Consider the following 20,986-nt stretch of genomic DNA (forward strand, 5'->3'; position numbering starts at 1 on the left):
AGGCAATACTTCCATATGCCTTTTGGAATCCGCATCACCTGACCACTGCCGCGTCCATAACCCTCTTCTGGCAGAAATGGACAGCGCACTTACTCTTGATGCCAGTCGGCAAATATCCCTCTGTGCATCACGCATATATAAAAATGCATCTTTTAAATGCTCTATAGTCAGTAATATACTGTCCCTATCTAGGGTATCAATATTTTCAGTCAGGGAATCCGACCAAGCCACCCCAGCACTGCACATCCAGGCTGAGGCGATTGCTGGTCGCAGTATCACACCCGTGTGAGTGTATATACATTTTAAGATATTCTCCTGCTTTCTGTCGGCAGGTTCCTTTAGGGCGGCCGTCTCAGGAGAGGGTAGTGCCACCTGTTTAGACAAGCGTGTGAGCGCTTTATCCACCCTAGGGGGTGTTTCCCAACGTGCCCTATCCTCTGGCGGGAAGGGGTATGAAGATAATAACCTTTTAGGAATTATCAGTTTTTTATCGGGGGAAACCCACGCCTCATCACACACTTCACTTAATTCCTCGGATGCAGGAAAAACTACAGGCAGTTTTTTCTCACCAAACATAATACCCTTTTTAGTGGTACTTGTATTATCAGAAATATGTAATACAGTTTTCATTGCCTCAATCATGTAACGTGTGGCCCTACTGGAAGTCACATTCGTCTCTTCATCGTTGACACTGGAGTCAGTATCCGTGTCGGCGTCTGTGTCTGCCATCTGAGGTAACGGGCGTTTTAGAGCCCCTGATGGCCTTTGAGACCCCTGGACAGGCACAAGCTGAGTAGCCGGCTGTCTCATGTCGTCAACTGTCTTTTGTAAAGAGCTGACACTGTCACGTAATTCCTTCCATAAGCCCATCCACTCAGGTGTCGACTCCCTAGGGGGTGACATCTCTATTATAGGCAATTGCTCCGCCTCCACATCATTTTCCTCCTCAAACATGTCGACACAATCGTACCGACACACCGCACACACACAGGGAATGCTCTGATAGAGGACAGGACCCCACTAGCCCTTTGGGGAGACAGAGGGCGAGTATGCCAGCACACACCAGAGCGCTATATATACACAGGGATACCACTTATATAATGTGTTTTTCCCTTATAGCTGCTGATATTATCAAACTGCGCCAAATTAGTGCCCCCCTCTCTTGTTTTACCCTTTTCTGTAGTGCAGGACTGCAGGGGAGAGTCAGGGAGACGTCCTTCCAGCGGAGCTGGGAGGGAAAATGGCGCCAGTGTGCTGAGGAGATAGGCTCTGCCCCCTTCTCGGCGGACTTTTCTCCCGCTCTTTGCTATATTCTGGCAGGGGTTAAAATACATCCATATAGCCCTGGGAGTTATATGTGATGTATTTTCGCCAGCCAAGGTGTTTTTACTGCTGCTCAGGGCGCCCCCCCCTAGCGCCCTGCACCCTCAGTGACCGGAGTGTGAAGTGTGCCTGAGGAGCAATGGCGCACAGCTGCAGTGCTGTGCGCTACCTTGGTGAAGACTGGATGTCTTCTGCCGCCGATTTTCCGGACCTCTTCTTGCTTCTGGCTCTGTAAGGGGGCCGGCGGCGCGGCTCTGGGACCGGACTCCGAGGCTGGGCCTGTGTTCGGTCCCTCTGGAGCTAATGGTGTCCAGTAGCCAAGAAGCCCAAGCTGGCTGCAAGCAGGCAGGTACGCTTCTTCTCCCCTTAGTCCCTCGATGCAGTGAGCCTGTTGCCAGCAGGTCTCACTGAAAATAAAAAACCTAAAACTAAACTTTTTCTAAGAAACTCAGGAGAGCCTCCTAGAATGCACCCTTCTCGGCCGGGCACAAAATTCTAACTGAGGCTTGGAGGAGGATCATAGGGGGAGGAGCCAGTGCACACCAGGTAGTCCTAAAGCTTTACTTTTGTGCCCAGTCTCCTGCGGAGCCGCTATTCCCCATGGTCCTTACGGAGTTCCCAGCATCCACTAGGACGTCAGAGAAACACACTACAAGCTGATCCAACTTTGATGTAATGTCCTTAAAACAAGTCAAAATGAGGGTCAGGTGTGTGTGGCACCCACATGCCTGTATGACCTGCCTACAACGCCTGGGCATGCTCCTGATGAGGTGGCGGGTGGTCTCCTGAGGGATCTCCTCCCAGACCTGGACTAAAGCATCCGCCAACTCCTGGACAGTCTGTGGTGCAACGTGGCGTTGGTGTATGGAGAGAGACATGATGTCCCAGATGTGCTCAATTGGATTCAGGTCTGGGCAACGGGCGGGCCAGTCCATAGCATCAAAGCCTTCGTCTTGCAGGAACTGCTGACACACTCCAGCCACATGAGGTCTAGCATTGTCTTGCATTAGGAGGAACCCAGGGTAAGCCAAGGCAGTTGGGATGAGTGCCGGCCCATACACAATTTATATCTCTCTCTCTATTTTATATATATCTATATATCTATCTATCTCTATATATCTATCTCTATATATCTATCTCTATATATCTATCTATATCTATATATATATCTATATATATATATATCTATATATCTATCTATCTATCTATCTATATATCTCTATCTATCTATATATATCTCTATCTATAAAAAAAAATTCTCCATTTCTTTTCCAAGCATCGATGGAGAACATCGAGACCATTGCGGCTTTCATTTTGAAAGCTAGGACAGCCACCAGGTATACATGGGGGGTCTGGAGGTGGCTTGGGACGGAGTATGTCCATAGCCACTGGGTGGGGGGGTCCTGCTGTGTTGACCAATCAGCAGTGATCGGCAGCTCGGTAATCAGTAGGGGAGAATGAAGGGAGGTGGACGGACCATCCGCCTGACAGCAGAAGCGGAAAGAAGTTTCCCTTCCCTGCCGCTGCTAACGCTGTTTATCTGACTGGCCGCATCCAAAGTCAGAGATTGGTTTGTAGGCAACTCAACAAAACCTTGAGTGCTGATTATGCGTTCTTTTGCGAGTCCTTTAGTTCTTTCAGATCTGATATGGCTCCTGCAACAAGCTATGCCTAAGTGGTGTGGCCCGGGAGATGAGATTTAAAACAATCTTGATGTGTGGCATTGGATTGTTTCTACTGACACGGATATTCAGCTGCCTGTTCCAGACCACTCTTTTCTAACTACTGCACGGCTCATTCCTGACTTGAAACTTGACTCGTGGATTGCATTGCGCCTTTCAAATCTCCAAAATGTTTTTGAGGGAATCTTAGCTTCCTTTTCCTGAATTCAGACACAATTTAACGTCCTTACACATGACTTTCACAAGTGTCTGCAACTACATCATTGGTTGAACTCTCACCTTGAAAAAGCGCTTGCTCTCCCCCCACTTCCCTAAATTGTTACATTCTAGTCTGACTTCACCTTCTCACAGAGGTGGTATATCAAAGTGGTATCAGTATATGGTGCTGAACCTTAAAAATAGGATACTACCAGCTCATGTTAAGTGGGAAGGAGACTTGGCTAGAGTACTTCGAGAAGATGAATGGGACTCTATGTCTCACTCTTGTTTTAAACTATCCAAATGCTTGAGCCATTCTGAGATGTTTTATAAACTTTGTCAGATGGTGTATTTTATGCCAGAGAGGCAACACAACATATAGCCCATCACCTATCGGCACAGCTGAAGGAATTGTGGTTCTGTCAGGACTATTTATCATATATTCTGGGAATGTACTGTTCTGAGGCTGCTCTGGTCTGAAATATTTTATCTTATACATGCTGTACTGAATGTAGTTGTGCCTGCTGATCCTTTAGTTTATTTCACCACTCTGCCCAGACAGACACTGCTTTGTGGAGATGCCTATATTTTAGGTCATAATTTAATATCCACCAAAGATGCTATAGCACAACTGTGGCAGTCGGCTTCTGTGCCTAATATACGTCTCATGACTCAAGCATTTTTTATTTGAAACCGCCAACTGTAATTATTCTCCAACAGATATGAAGTGGTTTAAGTAGAGCAAATACAGGGAGTCGTGGACAGCTCACAATATATAGTGAGCCTGTAGATCTCACTGTTCTGCATTCCCATGGAGATGATTCTGACTCTTGAACTGTGTTGATTTTCATGTATTTTGTATATAGTTGGTACTTTTGATGTACTTCCACTGTCTTTCCCTGTCTGTCTATGTCTTGCCCTTTTGTGTCAACCCTCTCTAGGTTTGTCCGTCGATATTTCTGTTCGGTTACATATGGAGTTTTATGCCTATGATGCTTTTTTTGTGTCATCGTGAAATTGGATATCATATTCACTGTATGTCATGCTTTCACTTTGTTTAAACCAATAAAAAATTGAGGGGGGAAAAAAAAAAAAAAAAAAAGCCTAGCATAAACACTATTATATGCCGGTACCACATATTTTAAGACACAAAGCCTAAAAACTTAAAAATTGCTCCAGGTTTAATCAAATGAACCCTATAATTGTATATGGAAACCTGACTCTTACCTGCACTTACACATGGGCTCTGAATGGAGGAAGAAAGCGCTGACAACTTTGTTTCAGGAGCTGTTAATTCTTGTGAGTTTGCTAATCTCCAGCCAATATTTTGAGAGCGAATGTTGGAAGTAAATCCCGTATTCTATAAGGAATCCATAAACATACTGATTAAAATGGAATTTGGTGGCAAATTTAGTCAAATAGTTCGGATCAGTAAAAATGTAAATCAAATTGTAAACTGTAGTCTGCATACTCGAACGCTGCACAGTGAGTGGCAATTTTAAAAAGTGGAATATATTCAACATTCTCTGGTGCATGCTTGAAATCAAAATGACTAAAACTTTTCAGCCTATGGGGTTACAAACAAAAATCAGCAAGGTCAAAGCTACCGTAGCATAATATACAGCTGAACTTGCTGTACACGGAAACATTCAAATATACAAATTACCAATTTAATTTTTTTTGCCCTAAATCTAAATTGGACCCAGTGTCAAACAATTATAATCTATAGACTTTTAATCGTATCTTGGAATCAGACGTCCAAATGAATATACGTAAGCAAAAGACTGTCCATCCAAATTTAACCCCCATTGAGAGACATGCCTTAAAATCTTGATCCCAAAATAAGTATTTAATTATCCGTCAATCGGACAAAGGGGGCGCAATTGTTTTGCAGGATTACAACAAGGAGGTTATGATCCAATTATTGGATAAAGATGTCTACTGCAGACACCCAGGAGATCCATCAGCTGTATGTAAAAAACAGCTGTCGGAACAATTAACATTAGCATGTGATGCCAGACTGATTAATGAAAAAAATCAAAGACACACTTTTTTTCTTCTCTCTCCTGTAATCCCCATATTTTTTTATTTTTTTTTTAACTATAACCAAGGTACATAAAGGGTTAGACCCTCCACCCGAATGCGCTTTTGTATCTGCACATGGCTCGCTATTCCAACCGCTAGCTGAATTTTTGGATTCAGTTCTACAGCCCTTAGTACAAAGAGGGCCTACTTTTTGACTAGACACTACAGCTTATCTCCAAGTACTCCCCAGTATTCCAGCTGATGGTTGGTTAGTTTGCATTGACGTGGTCAATCTATACATGTCTATTCCCCATACTTTGGGGTTACACTCTTTGAAACATTTTTTACTCACTAAGTGAGTTTTCTGGGGGCAAAATTGAAATAATATTGCATATGTTTGAATTAATTTTGAATAATAACTTCTTTATATATGACAGCATGTTTTTTTACAAACCAAGGGTTGTGCCATGGGTAGTTCCATGGCACCTGTGTATGCTAATATTGTGATGTTCTTAATTGAATATAGTTTATTTTTTTCAGACAGTACGATTTCATCACATATATTATCCTTTTCAAGGTATATATATGATCTTTTTCTGGTATGTCATGGTGATATTACACAACTCTGCCAGTTGTTAGAGGTTCACAATAATTCTGAAAGTCCAATCAAGTTCTGCAGCTGTGTTCTGGTGTTTGCCGTGAGGATTATGTATTAAACCAAGTTATAACAAGCCAGTTTCCTTTTATGCTTTTAAAATAAAAAATGTATTAAAACGGACCATCGGATCAAAATTTGGATTGCACCTCCAGTGTATAGAATTTAATAAACTACAAAAACGGTCCTGTCACTTTTTACAGTATCTGATACAGGTGCTCCTCGGGTAATGCCAAGAACCATGGATTAATATTTAATTACATTAAGACAGCTCAAATTTACAGGATCCAGTCCCTAGGTCGACACTATCTAGGGCAGGCATTCCCAACCACGGTCCTCAAGGCACACCAACAGTGCAGGTTTTAGTGATATCCAGGCTGCAGCACAGATGATTAAATCAAAATAACTAAGGTACTAATTAAGTCACCTGTGCTCAAGCCTGGATATCACTAAACCCTGCACTGTTGGTGTGCCTTGAGGACCGTGGTTGGGAATGCCTGATCTAGGGTGACCACTATTGGTCGACAGGGTTTCTAAGTCGACAGGTCAAAAGGTTGTCATGAGAGTTTCACAATTTTTTTTAATTTAATTTAATTTTTTTTAACCTTTTCATACTTAACAATCCACATGGACTACAATTGGGAATAGTAACCTGTGCCGAGCGCGGCGGTAGTGGAGTGAGGAGCGAAGCAAACCATGCAAGGGGACACTGTGCACTAATTGGGTTCCCGGTCACTCTACGAAGAAAACGACACCCAAAAACACCATAAAAAACTTATGCCGACCTTTTGACCTAGCACATGTCGACCTAGAGACCCTGTTGACCTAGTTACTGTCGACCAATAATGGTCGACCTAGTTACCATCTACCTTCCATACCACACCCCAAATTTACATCTCTATAGATTTAGCTAATTTTTTTTACATTCCTTTATATTTACAACCATGAAAATCAGAATCTCCGTGCCAAGAACAGCTCGTATACATATATAGCCAGGGGTGCACTCACCAGTCTTATCAATAATTTTATTTACATCACAGTATTTCGGTCCCAAACCTGGACCTTCGTCAAGATCTTGTGAACTCAGCAGGAGCCAGCCTCATGAATATTTGTACATGAAGTACCTCAGCTATGTAAGTTGTTCCCAGCAAATGGATCAGCTGCATTATTGTGAATATTGGTTTATATGACAATTTAAGTCTGTCTAATCCGTGTTTTTAATCAATCAAATGTATGATTTCTTGCCTGGATGTCACATTATTACTACCCACTATGCTTTGCAAAAAAAAGGGCAAAATTTAATGACTGTGTTAAGAATATAACTTATGCAGTTTATAAGTGAAAATTAAGTTGCATCACACATACACAATACCAGTTAAACAAGTGATGAAGAACAGAATCAGCATAACGTTCATAGTAATGGCTTACCACGTCTTTGCTACTTTTTCCCAAGCTGAATCTAAGACGAAGCGACCGGCGCACCATTTCTTTACGACTTATTTTAGGAGAGAAGCAGCCTGTTTTACCAGACTCCACTCTAGAAGAAATTATGGTAAAATAAATTATGTAACTGTAAACTAGGGCATCAAGATGTTATGGCAAGGCAAACCAGAATACATTAAAAGGGCCAAACTCAATAAGCCATGAGCAACTGCTGGTACCACGCCCTGCACGCAACTATCTGCTCTTACCTCCATAGGCTACAAGCATATAATCAGCTAAAAATTTGCAAAGCCGATGGAAACCGTACTGACAGCAGCTCACAGCAAATTGAATTTGGCCCTAAATGAAGAGAAAGCTGAACGGTACGACAAAGTGTTTTACCTATGCACCTTCCGGTTTTCACACCTCTTGCTGCGTCTCAGGTTACCAGAGCTAGAGAGGTATTTGGCACTGCTGACCGATGGTGAGAAAGAGGATTCGGATGTTTCAAGAGAAACACAAGGTCTCCCTTCCGTCTTAGCTTGAAGAGAACAAAAATCTGCAACTTAGTGACTAATACCATACAGATTTAGGACAATATAAAGCTGGATGGCGAAAGTGCATACAGTAGAAAGAGAGAACACATCCTCTGCCTATATTTACCATAAATGATTGCAAATGAAGCAAATTGTTACATTCTACTTCACCAAGTAGGAAATTAGAACAGACAAATGACTGTCAGAAGCAGCCATATGCTATCGTGCACACCATAACTGATTTAATAAGCTCTTCACAGTTTCAATCCAATGATAATTGAATGTACAAAGTTACCAGATTGTTTTACATTACGCATATAGAAAACAGCCTCAGAGTGAACGAAGTGCAAATAGGCAAAACAAAGTGTTCGCCTTTTACACCATTGCACACAGGAGTTGAAAAATAGGATTTTAATTATCTACCGTTAAATCCTTTTCTCGTAGTTCATAAGGGATATTAGGGAGACTTAGTACGATGGGGTACAAACGGGGTTCAAAGGAGCCGGTGCACTTTAAATTTCTTCACTGGGTATGCTGGCTCCTCCCACAGGCAGTTATAGGTAAAACAGTGGCCGAAGAAGAAAGGACATATATGAGAGAAGGAGCATGATAACAAAGAGTGGAGAGATTTAATACCAGCGCACCATGAAAATATAACAACCAGCAACGGCTGGTAACAAAAACAGCAACAGCTGAACAGGTAACCACATAACAGAGAACCTGCAGAAAAGTCAACGCACTGAGGCAGGTGCCCAATATCCCTTATGAACTACGAGAAAAGGATTTACCGGTAGGTAATTAAAATCCTATTTTCTCTAGCATCCATAAGGCATATTGGGGAGATTTAGTACAATGGGGACGTCCCAAAGCTTCCAGAACAGGCGGGAATGTGCGGAGACTGCTGCAGCACTACCTGCCCAAACTGGGTATCCTCTCTGGACATGGTATCAAACTTGTTGAACTTCACAAAGGTGTTCTTCCCCGACGAGGTAGCAAGGCATAGTTGCAAGGCCGTGACTCCTCGGGCAGCCGCCCACAAAGAGCCCACAGATCTTGTAAAATGGGCTTTCAGAGACGTAGGAACCAGTAAGGCTGCCATCACATAGGCCTGTTGGATAGTTACCTAAGCCAACGAGCAATGGACTGCTTCGAAGCAAGACAACCCTTTGTCTGCGCATCATAGAGCACGAACAAGGATTCCGTCTTTCTGATCCGAGCCGTTCGCTTGAAATAGATCTTCAAGGCTCGCATAGCATCCAATTCCTACGGAGGAGCAGAAGTGTCAGAAATGGACGGAACCACCTAGTCCGGAGTCCTGCTCTGTCCTCGTAAAAGACCAAGAATGGACTTTTACACGATAAGGCCCCCAATTCTGAGACATGTCTAGCAGAAGCCAGGCCCAGTAACATCACCATCTTCCACGTGAGGTACTTGTCTTCTACAGTCATCAGAGGCTCAAACCAAGCAAGAGGACTGTAGAAATTCCAACACCACATTCAAATCCCAGGGCACCGTAGGCGGCACAAAAGGAGGTTATATGTGAAGCACTCCTTGCAAGAAGGTCTGAACTTCTGGCAACAGTGCCAATTTATTCTAAAAGAAAATGGAGAGCTGAAATCTGGACCTTAATAGAACCCAGACGCAAGCCCTTATCAACACCTGCCTGCAGAAAACGCAAGAATCGTCCCAAGTGGAACTCTGCAGGTGGATACGTGCGTTCCTCGCACCAAGAGACATATCTTCTCCAGATAAGATGATAGTGTTTTGACGTCACCGGTTTCCAGGCCTGAACCATGGTAGCGATAACCTTTTTGGACAAGCCCTTGTGAGCTAGGATGTTCCGCTCAACCTCCATGCCGTCAAACAAAGTCGCCGTAAGTCCGGGTAGACGAACAGTCCTTGTTGAAGATCGCTTCTTAGTGGTAGAGGCCAAGGGTCTTCGACGGACATGTCCAGATGAGCCGCGTACCACGCCCTCTGAGGCCAATCCGGGGCAATCGCAATTGCCTGGACTCCTTGATTTCTGAATCGCTTGAGCACCCCTTGGGAGCAACGGAAATTGGAGGAAACGAGTAGACCGGCCAGTAAGGCCAAGGCGACGTCAGTGCGTCCACTGCCCTCGCCTGAGAGTCCCTGGTTCGAGAGCAATACCAGTGAAGCTACTTATTGAGACGAGAAGCCATCACGTCTATCTGTAGACAGCCCCACCGGTGGATGAACTGCTGGAATACTGGATGGTGGAGTCCCCACTCTCCCGGGTGGAGCTCGAGACGACTGAGTTAGTCCGCTTCCCAGTTGTCTACACTCGGAATGAAGATTGCCGACATTGCTCTTGCATATCTTTCCGCCTAGAGGAGTATCTTTGACACCTCTCGCATGCAGGCTCTGCTTTTTGTCCGTCCTTGCTGACTGATGTACGCAACTGTGGTGGTGTTGTCCGACTGAATCTGGATCACGTGATTCGTAAGCAGAGCATTGTAGATCGCCTGAAGTTCCAGAATGTTGATGGAAAGGAGGGCTTCGTGTGCTGACCACCTGCCCTGGAACTGTGCCCCTTGGGTGACAGCACCCCATCCTCACATCTGTCGTGATGGGGGGTCCAATCCTGAATCCTGAAACTCCGGCCTTCTGGAGACTTGAGGACTGAGGCCACCACAGGAGGGAAATTTTGGCCCGAGGTGACAGCCGAATCATCTGGTACATCTGTAGATGTGATCCAGACCACTTGCTCAGAAGATCCAATTAAAATGTTCTGGCATGGTACCTCCCATATTGGATCACCTCGTAGGAGGCGACCATCTTCCTCAACAATCTGATGCAAAGATGGATGGATGGATAGATACAGGAGCAGGTCGGAGCACCATGCGGACAATCTCCTGAAGTGTTCTCACCTTGTCCTCTGGAAGGAACACCTTCTGGGCCACCGTATTCAGTAACATCCCCAACAACAGGAGCCACTGAGTCGGCTCCAAGTGGGACTTCTGTAGATTGAGAATCCACCCATGGCATGACAGAAGTTGGATAGTGTGATCGATATGGAGCAATACAATCTCCCTGGATCTTGCTTTTATCAGAAGATCGTCCAGGTAAGGGACAACACTGACCCCCTGAACCCAGAGTTGGAACATCATCTCCACCATCACCTTCATGAATACCCTTGGAGCTGTGGACAGGCCAAAAGGTAGTGCCTGAAACTGGTAGTAATCGTACAGTACGGCAAGCCTCAGATAAGCCTGATGAGGTGGCCAAATTGGAATATGAAGGTAGGCATCCTTGATATCCAGGGAAACCAGGAATTCCTGTTCTTCCAGACCCGCAATCACTGCCCTCAGGGATTTCATTTTGAACTTGAAAACCTTCAGGTAAGGATTCAAGGACTTTAAATTCAAAATGGGGCATAACGAGCCATCCGGCTTTGGTACCACAAACAGGTTGGAGTGATCACCCCTGCCTCGTTGTATCGGTACTGGAACAATGACATGGGACTGGACCAACTTTTGGGTGGCCTGTTGCAAATCCTCCAAAGCTAGTAAGCTTGATTTGAAAAACGTTGGGTAGGAGCACCATCGAACTCCAGCTTGTAGCCCTGAGAAATGAGTTCCCTTACCCAGGTATCCTGGCAGGCACCTTCCCAGATGCGGTTGAAGTGACGCAGTCGAGCTCATATGTTGAGATCTCTTTGGGGTGGGTGGGCACAGTCATGCTGAGGACTTAGTGGAAGCAGTACTGGTGCTCTGTTCCCAAGAACCGGTGGTGGCAGGTCTTTTCGACTTACCTCTGGTGCCCCTATTCGCATTGGAGGCACATCTGGCCCTAGATCGAAATCTGTTAGACCGAAAGGTTTGCACAGGCGGCCCCGGGTAAAAACGCCTAGCCGGCAGAGCCCCAGAGGGAAGAAACATGGATTTCCCAGCCGTGACTTTGGAAATCCACGTATCCAACTCAACCCCAAAGAGCCATTCCCCAGAAAAGGGGAGGGATTCCACGCTGCGCTTCGATTGTGCATCCGCTATTCACTGTCGCACCACAAAGCCCTGTGTGCCGATACTGCAATGGCAGAAGTCCTAGCATTAATATTCCCCATCTCTTTAAGCGAGTCAAACAGGACACGTGTAGTGTCCTGAATGTGCTTGAGGAGAGTCACCATAGTGATCAGAGGCATATCCTCAGAGAGGCCCCCCTGAATCTGAGTAGCCCATGTATGAATCGTATAGGTCATCCAGCAACCTGCTATGACCGGCCTCCTGCACCTGCTGCCATATAAATAGACACCTGCTGCCATGTAAATAGATTTGAATGTAGTCTCCATCTGTCCCCAGGATCCTTCATGGTAAAGGAGTCCGGGGCAGGTAGCACCGCCTTTTTGGAGAGTCAAGAGACTGATACGTCAACCCCCCGGGGGTTCTTCCCAGAATTTCCTACCTTCAGGAGCAAATGGGAAAGGGCTTAAAAACTTTTTTGACACTTTGAATTTTTTGTCTGGATTTTTCCATGCCAACTTGAAAAGGTCATCTAACTCGGCAGAATCAGGGAAAGTGACATTAGACTTGTTTTGTGTAAAGAAAAACGACTGCTGTGATGCAGCGTCCTCTAGAGGGAGCTTTAACGCGTCCCATATAGCCCGAATGAGGGGTTCAATACCCTGAGCAGAATCAGAATACCAACTAATGGGATCCAAGTCCTCCCCATCCTCCTGTACACCCTCCTCTGAATCAGAGTAGGGTAGGTAAACCATGCTTCTGCGGACCTGCATGAGAGGTGAAGGGCTGTGTAACATCTGCCCTAGCAGCTAAGTCTGCAACAGCCTGTTGTAGTAGCTGAGTTTTCTGCAAGGAGGGCTCTGGGCCCTCTCCCCCAGCCCCTTCACTGATTTGTGAAGATTGGCTGCATTGTTCACATGAAACAGAATCAGTAGATAAGGGAGAGAATCTAGTGTGGCATACACTACAGTTTGTGTTTACGGTAATCACAATAATAAGAATTTACTTACTGATAATTCTATTTCTCGGAGTCCGTAGTGGATGCTGGGGTTCCTGAAAGGACCATGGGGAATAGCGGCTCCGCAGGAGACAGGGCACAAAAAGTAAAGCTTTAGGATCAGGTGGTGTGCACTGGCTCCTCCCCCTATGACCCTCCTCCAAGCCAGTTAGGTACTGTGCCCGGACGAGCGTACACAATAAGGGAGGAATTTTGAATCCCGGGTAAGACTCATACCAGCCACACCAATCACACCGTACAACTTGTGATCTAAACCCAGTTAACAGTATGATAACAGCGGAGCCTCTGAAAAGATGGCTCACAACAATAATAACCCGATTTTTGTAACTATGTACAAGTATTGCAGATAATCCGCACTTGGGATGGGCGCCCAGCATCCACTACGGACTCCGAGAAATAGAATTATCAGTAAGTAAATTCTTATTTTCTCTATCGTCCTAGTGGATGCTGGGGTTCCTGAAAGGACCATGGGGATTATACCAAAGCTCCCAAACGGGCGGGAGAGTGCGGATGACTCTGCAGCACCGAATGAGAGAACTCCAGGTCCTCTTTTGCCAGGATATCAAATTTGTAGAATTTTACAAACGTGTTCTCCCCTGACCACGTAGCTGCTCGGCAGAGTTGTAATGCCGAGACCTCTCGGGCAGCCGCCCAAGATGAGCCCACCTTCCTTGTGGAATGGGCCTTAACCGATTTAGACTGTGGCAGGCCTGCCTCAGAATGTGCAAGTTGAATTGTGTTACAAATCCAACGAGCAATCGACTGCTTAGAAGCAGGCGCACCCAACTTGTTGGGTGCATACAGTATAAACAGCGAGTCAGATTTTCTGACTCCAGCTGTCCTGGAACATATTTTCAGGGCCCTGACAACTTCTAGCAACTTGGAGTCCTCCAAGTCCCTAGTAGGTGCAAGGCACCACAATAAGCTGGTTCAGGTGAAACACTGACACCACCTTAGGGAGAGAACTGGGGACGAGTCCGCAGCTCTGCCCTGTCCGAATGGACAAACAGATATGGGCTTTTTTGAGAAAAAACCACCAATTTGACACTCGCCTGGACCAGGCCAGGGCCAAGAGCATGGTCACTTTTTATGTGAGATGCTTCAAATCCACATATTTGACTGGTTTTAAACCAATGTGATTTGATGAATCCCAGAACTACGTTGAGATCCCACAGTGCCACTGGAGGCACAAAAAAGGGGTTTGTATATGCAATACTCCCTTGACAAACTTCTGGACTTCAGGAACTGAAGCCAATTCTTTCTGGAAGAAAATTTACAGGGCCGAATTTGAACCTTAATGGACCCCAATTTGAGGCCCATAGACACTCCTGTTTGCAGGAAATGCAGGAAACGACCGAGTTGAAATTTCTTTGTAGGGCCTTCCTGGCCTCACACCACGCAACATATTTTTGCCACACGTGGTGATAATGTTGTGCGGTCACCTCCTTTCTGGCTTTGACCAGGGTAGGAATGACCTCTTCCGGAATGCCTTTTTTCCCTTAGGATCCGGCTTTCCATCGCCATGCCGACAAACGCAGCTGCGGTAAGTCTTGGAACAGACATGGTACTTGCTGAAGCAAGTCCCTTCTTAGCGGCAGAGGCCATAAGACCTCTGTAAGCATCTCTTGAAGTTCCGGGTACCAAGTCCTTCTTGGCCAATCCGGAGCCATGAGTATAGTTCTTACTCCTCTACGTCTTATAATTCTCAGCACCTTAGGTATGAGAAGCAGAGGAGGGAACACATACACCGACTGGTACACCCACGGTGTTACCAGAACGTCCACATCTATTGCCTGAGGGTCTCTTGACCTGGCGCAATACCTGTCCCGTTTTTTTTTTTTTTTTTCAGACGGGACGCCATCATGTCCACCTTTGGTATTTCCCAACGGTTTACAATCATGTGGAAAAAACTTCTCAATGAAGTTTCCACTCTCCCGGGTGGAGGTCGTGCTGAGGAAGTCTGCTTCCCAGTTTCCATTCCCGGGATGAAAAACTGCTGACAGTGTTATCACATGATTTTCCGCCCAGCGAAAAGTCCTTGCAGTTTCTGCCATTGCCCTCCTGCTTCTTGTGTCGCCCTGTCTGTTTACGTGGGCGACTGCCGTGATGTTTTTCCCACTGGATCAATACCGGCTGACCTTGAAGCAGAGGTCTTGCTAAGCTTAGAGCATTATAAATTTACCCTTAGCTCCAGTATATTTATGTGGAGAAAAGTCTCCATACTTGATCACACTCCCTGGAAATTTTTCCCTTGTGTGACTGCTCCCCAGCCTCTCAGGCTGGGCTCCGTGGTTACCAGCATCCAATCCTGAATGCCGAATCTGCGGCCCTCTAGAAGATGAGCACTCTATAACCACCACAGGAGAGACACCCTTGTCCTTGGATATTGGGTTATCCGCTGATGCATCTGAAGATGCGATCCGGACCATTTGTCCAGCAGATCCCACTGAAAAGTTCTTACGTGAAATCTGCCGAATGGAATTGCTTCGTAGGAAGCCACCATTTTTACCAGGACCCTTGTGCAATGATGCACTGTTTTTAGGAGGTTCCTGACTTGCTCGGATAACTCCCTGGCTTTCTCTTCCGGGAGAAACACCTTTTTCTGGACTGTGTCCAGAATCATCCCTAGGCACAGCAGACGTGTCGTCGGGATCAGCTGCGATTTTGGAATATTTAGAATCCACCCGTGCTGATTGTAGCAGTATCCGAGATAGTGCTACTCCGACCTCCAACTGTTCCCTGGACTATGCCCCTATCAGGAGATCGTCCAAGTAAGGGATAATTAAGACGCCTTTTCTTCGAAGAAGAATCATCAATTCGGCCATTACCTTGGTAAAGACCCCGGGGTGCCGTGGACAATCCAAACGGCAGCGTCTGAAACTGATAGTGACAGTTCTGCACCACGAACCTGAGGTACCCTTAGTGAGAAGGGCAAATTTGGGACATAGAGGTAAGCATCCCTGATGTCCCGGGACACTATATAGTCCCCTTCTTCCTGGTTCGTTATCACTGCTCTGAGTGACTTCATCTTAATTTGAACCTTTGTAAGTGTTCAAAAAAAAAAATTTTTAGAATAAGTCTCACCTAGCCTTCTGGCTTCAGTACCACAATATAGTGTGGAATAATACCCCTTTTCTGTAGTAGGAGGGGTAATTTAATTATCACCTGCTGGGAATACAGCTTGTGAATTTTTTCCCATACTACCTCCTTGTCGGAGGGAGACTTGGTAAAGCAGACTTCAGGAGCCTGCGAAGGGGAAACGTCTCGACATTCCCATCTGTACCCCCGGGATACTACTTGTAGGATCCAGGGGTCCTGTACGGTCTCAGCGCCATGCTGAGAACTTGTCAGACGCGGTGGAACGCTTCTGTTCCTGGGAATGGGCTGCCTGCTGCAGTCTTCTTCCCTTTCCTCTATCCCTGGGCAGATATGATCTTATAGGGACGAGAGGACTGAGGCTGAAAAGACGGTGTCTTTCTCTGCAGAGATGTGACTTAGGGTAAAAAACGGTGGATTTTCCAGCAGTTGCCGTGACCACCAGGTCCGATGGACCGACCCCAAACAAGTCCTCTTCCTTTATACGGCCATACTGTGCCGTTTGGAATCTGCATCACCTGACCACTGTCGTGTCCATAACATCTTCTGGCAGTTATGGACATCGCGTTTATTCATGATGCCAGAGTGCAAATATCCCTCTGTGCATCTCGCATATATAGAAATGCTCTATAGTCAATAAAATACTGTCCCTGTCAAGGGTATCAATATTTTTAGTCAGGGAATCCGACCAAGCCACCCTAGCTCTGCACATCCAGGCTGAGGCGATCGCTGGCCGCAGTATAACACCAGTATGTGTGTATATACTTTTTATTATATTTTCCAGCCTTGTCAGCTGGTCCTTGAGGACGGCCCTATCTATAGACGGTACCGCCACTTGTTTTGATAAGCGTGTGAGCGCCTTATCCACCTTAAGGGGTGTTTCCCAACGCGCCCTAACTTCTGGCGGGAAAGGGTATACCGCCCATAATTTTCTATCGGGGGGAACCCACGCATCATCACACACTTTATTTAATTTATCTGATTCAGGAAAAACTATGGTAGTTTTTTCACATCCCACATAATACCCTCTTTTGTGGTACTTGTAGTATCAGAAATACGTAACACCTCCTTCATTGCCTTTAACGTGTGGCCCTAATAAGGAATACGTTTGTTTATTCACCGTCGACACTGGATTCAGTGTCCCTGTCTGTGTCTGTGTCGACCGACTAAAGTAAACGGGCGTTTTAAAACCCTTGACGGTGTTTTTGAGACGTCTGGACCGTACTAATTGTTTGTCGGCCGTCTCATGTCGTCAACCGACTTTGCAGCGTGTTGACATTATCACGTAATTTCCTAAATAAGCCATCCATTCCGGTGTCGACTCCCTAGAGAGTGACATCACCATTACAGGCAATTGCTCCGCCTCCTCACCAACATCGTCCTCCTACCTGTCGACACACACGTACCGACACACAGCACACACACAGGGAATGCTCTGATAGAGGACAGGACCCACTAGCCCTTTGGAGAGACAGAGGGAGAGTTTGCCAGCACACACCAAAAACGCTATAATTATATAGGGACAACCTTATATAAGTGTTTTCCCTTATAGCATTTTAATATATATATAAGCATATCGCCAAATTAGTGCCCCCCCTCTCTGTTTTAACCCTGTTTCTGTAGTGCAGTGCAGGGGAGAGCCTGGGAGCCTTCCCTCCAGCCTTTCTGTGAGGGAAAATGGCGCTGTGTGCTGAGGAGATAGGCCCCGCCCCTTTTTCGGCGGCCTCGTCTCCCGCTCTTAACGGATTCTGGCAGGGGTTAAATATCTCCATATAGCCTCCGGAGGCTATATGTGAGGTATTTTTAGCCAAAATAGGTATTCATTTGCCTCCCAGGGCGCCCCCCTCCCAGCGCCCTGCACCCTCAGTGACTGCCGTGTGAAGTGTGCTGAGAGGAAAATGGCGCACAGCTGCAGTGCTGTGCGCTACCTTTAGAAGACTGAGGAGTCTTCTGCCGCCGATTCTGGACCTCTTCTTACTTCAGCATCTGCAAGGGGGCCGGCGGCAAGGCTCCGGTGACCATCCAGGCTGTACCTGTGATCGTCCCTCTGGAGCTGATGTCCAGTAGCCAAGAAGCCAATCCATCCTGCACGCAGGTGAGTTCACTTCTTCTCCCCTAAGTCCCTCGTTGCAGTGATCCTGTTGCCAGCAGGACTCACTGTAAAATAAAAAAACCTAAGCTAAACTTTCCTAAGCAGCTCTTTAGGAGAGCCACCTAGATTGCACCCTTCTCGGCCGGGCACAAAAATCTAACTGGCTTGGAGGAGGGTCATAGGGGGAGGAGCCAGTGCACACCACCTGATCCTAAAGCTTTACTTTTTGTGCCCTGTCTCCTGCGGAGCCGCTATTCCCCATGGTCCTTTCAGGAACCCCAGCATCCACTAGGACGATAGAGAAAACATACACACAGACAGTATATTGATCAAGCCTGCCCTTACTGTATGTGAGAGGAGACACACAGAGAAAGACACCAGCACACCCCTAGCTGCAGAGTCCCAGTGAGGCTGTCAGCTAACTATAACACGGTGAAACCTAATGATTTCTGTCCTATATAGGACACAGGTTGTGTACAATAGCGGCTCTCTCTCTTTGCTAACACCTGTACCAGTTTTCCATCGTGTCTGCTGAGTCAGGAAGCGCTGTGTGCGCTGTTTGCTGCTGCATTAAGCAGAGAAAGGCGCTAAAATGCCTCTAGTCCCGCATTGAGGTAGCTCCGCACCCTCCAATGGCACCGGAGGTACAGTGTATTTTGGATTGGCAATGTCTCCTGTTATGCTTAAAAACATCACACAAGTGCTAGTTTAAGCCACCTTGAGCCAGTTCACACGGGGGGCTCTAGCGGGACCTCCCCAGGTGGTTCCCGTATGCCGCACCCATGTTCAGCCGCGCTTTGTATCGGGGGATGCCCCTAGCTGGGCCCCCGGTTTGTGCTCACCACAGATGTCACCTTCAGGCATATGTCAGGGGTGTGCAGTGTGCTGTGATTGCAACAGCTAGTATGCAGTGCCCCACTGAACAAACAACCTCTCAGGACGGTGGTCCTGCAGCGGGGAAGCGGCTCTGCACCTCGCAAGGCCGGTGACCCCCCCATGGTGCAGATATGCTGTTGCCCAAACCAGCATACCGAAAATAATAAAAGTTTAAAATAAATTGAAAATAACTCTCTGGAGCTGCAGAGATGTACATCCTCTCCTGAGGGCACTTTTTTCTAAACCGCCTTTGGGAGGGGGCATAGAGGGGACGAGCCAGCAGACCCAGTGAAGACATTTATAGTGCACCGGCTCCCTTGAACCACGTCTATACCCCATTGTATTAAGTCTCCCCAATATCCCTTATGGATGCTAGAGAAATTAATGTTAGTTAAAGCAGAGTACAGAGATGTCCTCATACATCTAGCCCTAATACACTATGCAGCGCATGATGCCTGGCGTGAGAGCAGATCTGCTAATGTCAGACTTTTTTTTTTTGCAGAAAATGCAGCTTTTTCACAATGCAATGCAGCTAGGAGGCACAAGTGCATACCTCCCAACATGACCCTCTCCAGGAGGGACAGAATGCTCTGCTTCTGGACTTCCCTTATAATTTATGATTATCATCACCCGTGCTGAAACACCTTTCTTAGCCATTAACCTGTTCAACACAGGTGCTGGCAATCCTAAATTAAGAGAAAGTCCAGAAGCAGAGCACTGTGTCCCTCCTGGAGAGGGTCATGTTGGGAGGTATGCAAGTGTTATTATTTTGATATATGACACTTGTTTGTCCGTGTGCGACAGTTTGTACATGAAGTGCTACAATGTAGTACATGTTCTGTTCTGGTCTGTATACAGACTCGCACAATATACAAGTGTCATATCAAATTAATCAAAGCCTTGTGCGACCTAACCGCATAATCAGCAGTCACCTCGTGCGTCCTAGTAAGGGAGACCAAACACGGCCGTTTTCTCAGACCCAGGATTGAAAAAGTCTCAATACTGTGATTACGGAGATTGACACTTCGCAAGGCTAAACTGGAAACTGCATCCCTTAAGCGTACAGGTAGGCATGAGCCTGCACAGCGTGACCTCCGACATCATGCCGCACAGCAGCTAAGCCGAGTGCTGCAGGTGCTCAGCACTGCCTTAAAAATAGCTAAACAGTGCATGCGCAAATTAATCCCTTAACCCTGGGATTGGAGGCTCAAATGCTAGGATTGAAATCCTGTCAATTTTCGCCTCCCTAGTTCTAGGCGCATTGCAACTGAGATGCATATTCAGAAAAAGAAGAAGCAAATAAAAATGTCTGACGCTAGAAGATTCACGCGACCTGCTATGCCAAGAGAGGCTGTTTGGCATGACTGCAGCAACGATGTAGGAGGTCATATCTGTACTTCCTCACTTACAATTTGGGACTAACAGCAAAGTGCTCAATAGACTTTGAAAACCCCTATTATGTGCTTTCAAATAAACACTGGTGTGTACAAAGCTTTAAAAGATATAAAAAAAAGCACCTAAATTAAGAGGGGGGAAAAATCCTCTTTACTTAACTAAGGCAAAGAAAGAGGTTTTACACCATTTAGTATTACATATGATTCAATGTGGAACACTGCGCACCTACCAAATTAGTACAAAAAGGTGAGGCCAGTGCTTTAAAGTAAGTTTCTATCCCAATATTAAGAACAGAAGACCAATGTTTACCAGAGGCTGGTGTGGATCCACCACCAAACAGGCTGCTCGGCAAAAGTTCAAAAGTCAGGTTTTGTTTAATGGATTTCCTCTTCTTATTAGAAATTCCCTGCACAGAATCCAAAGGGAGCTTTCTTTTGGTGCTTGGAGTAAGAATTAATGGTGTCACCATAGAACTAAAAACTGGAAGGAAGTAAAATACAGGGGTGAAGAAATAAATTTGGAATGTTATAAAACGTAAAATATGGTTGCAACGATACAATATAAGACATGAGCATGTGTTAATAGCTTACTTCACTCTGCAAGAAATTTTATAAAAACTTAAAGTGTTAAAAAGCATTTGCAAGGAACAAAAGCTGCAAGACAAAGTAGTAGTCGTTCAATTGCCATG

The 20,986-nt window shown here is 45.9% G+C and overlaps 1 protein-coding gene across 5 annotated transcripts in view; it reads right to left on the bottom strand.

The window, feature by feature from the left end:
• ARHGAP11A (Rho GTPase activating protein 11A) overlaps positions 1-20,986 on the bottom strand; it is a 188,912-nt gene that overhangs the window by 34,932 nt on the left and 132,994 nt on the right. For 3 of the 5 annotated variants that reach the window (XM_063948031.1, XM_063948032.1, XM_063948034.1), the window contains 4 exons: positions 20,608-20,778; positions 7,708-7,846; positions 7,312-7,420; positions 4,431-4,563 (listed from right to left, as the gene is read on the bottom strand). In XM_063948031.1, the coding sequence (XP_063804101.1) occupies positions 4,431-4,563; positions 7,312-7,420; positions 7,708-7,846; positions 20,608-20,778 (552 nt within the window). The remainder of the gene's footprint in view (positions 1-4,430; positions 4,564-7,311; positions 7,421-7,707; positions 7,847-20,607; positions 20,779-20,986) is intronic. The other 2 variants (XM_063948035.1, XM_063948033.1) reach the window with 1 other exon arrangement.

The sequence above is a fragment of the Pseudophryne corroboree genome, chromosome 12 (assembly GCF_028390025.1).
Source record: "Pseudophryne corroboree isolate aPseCor3 chromosome 12, aPseCor3.hap2, whole genome shotgun sequence".
Taxonomy (NCBI): Eukaryota; Metazoa; Chordata; class Amphibia; order Anura; family Myobatrachidae; genus Pseudophryne; species Pseudophryne corroboree.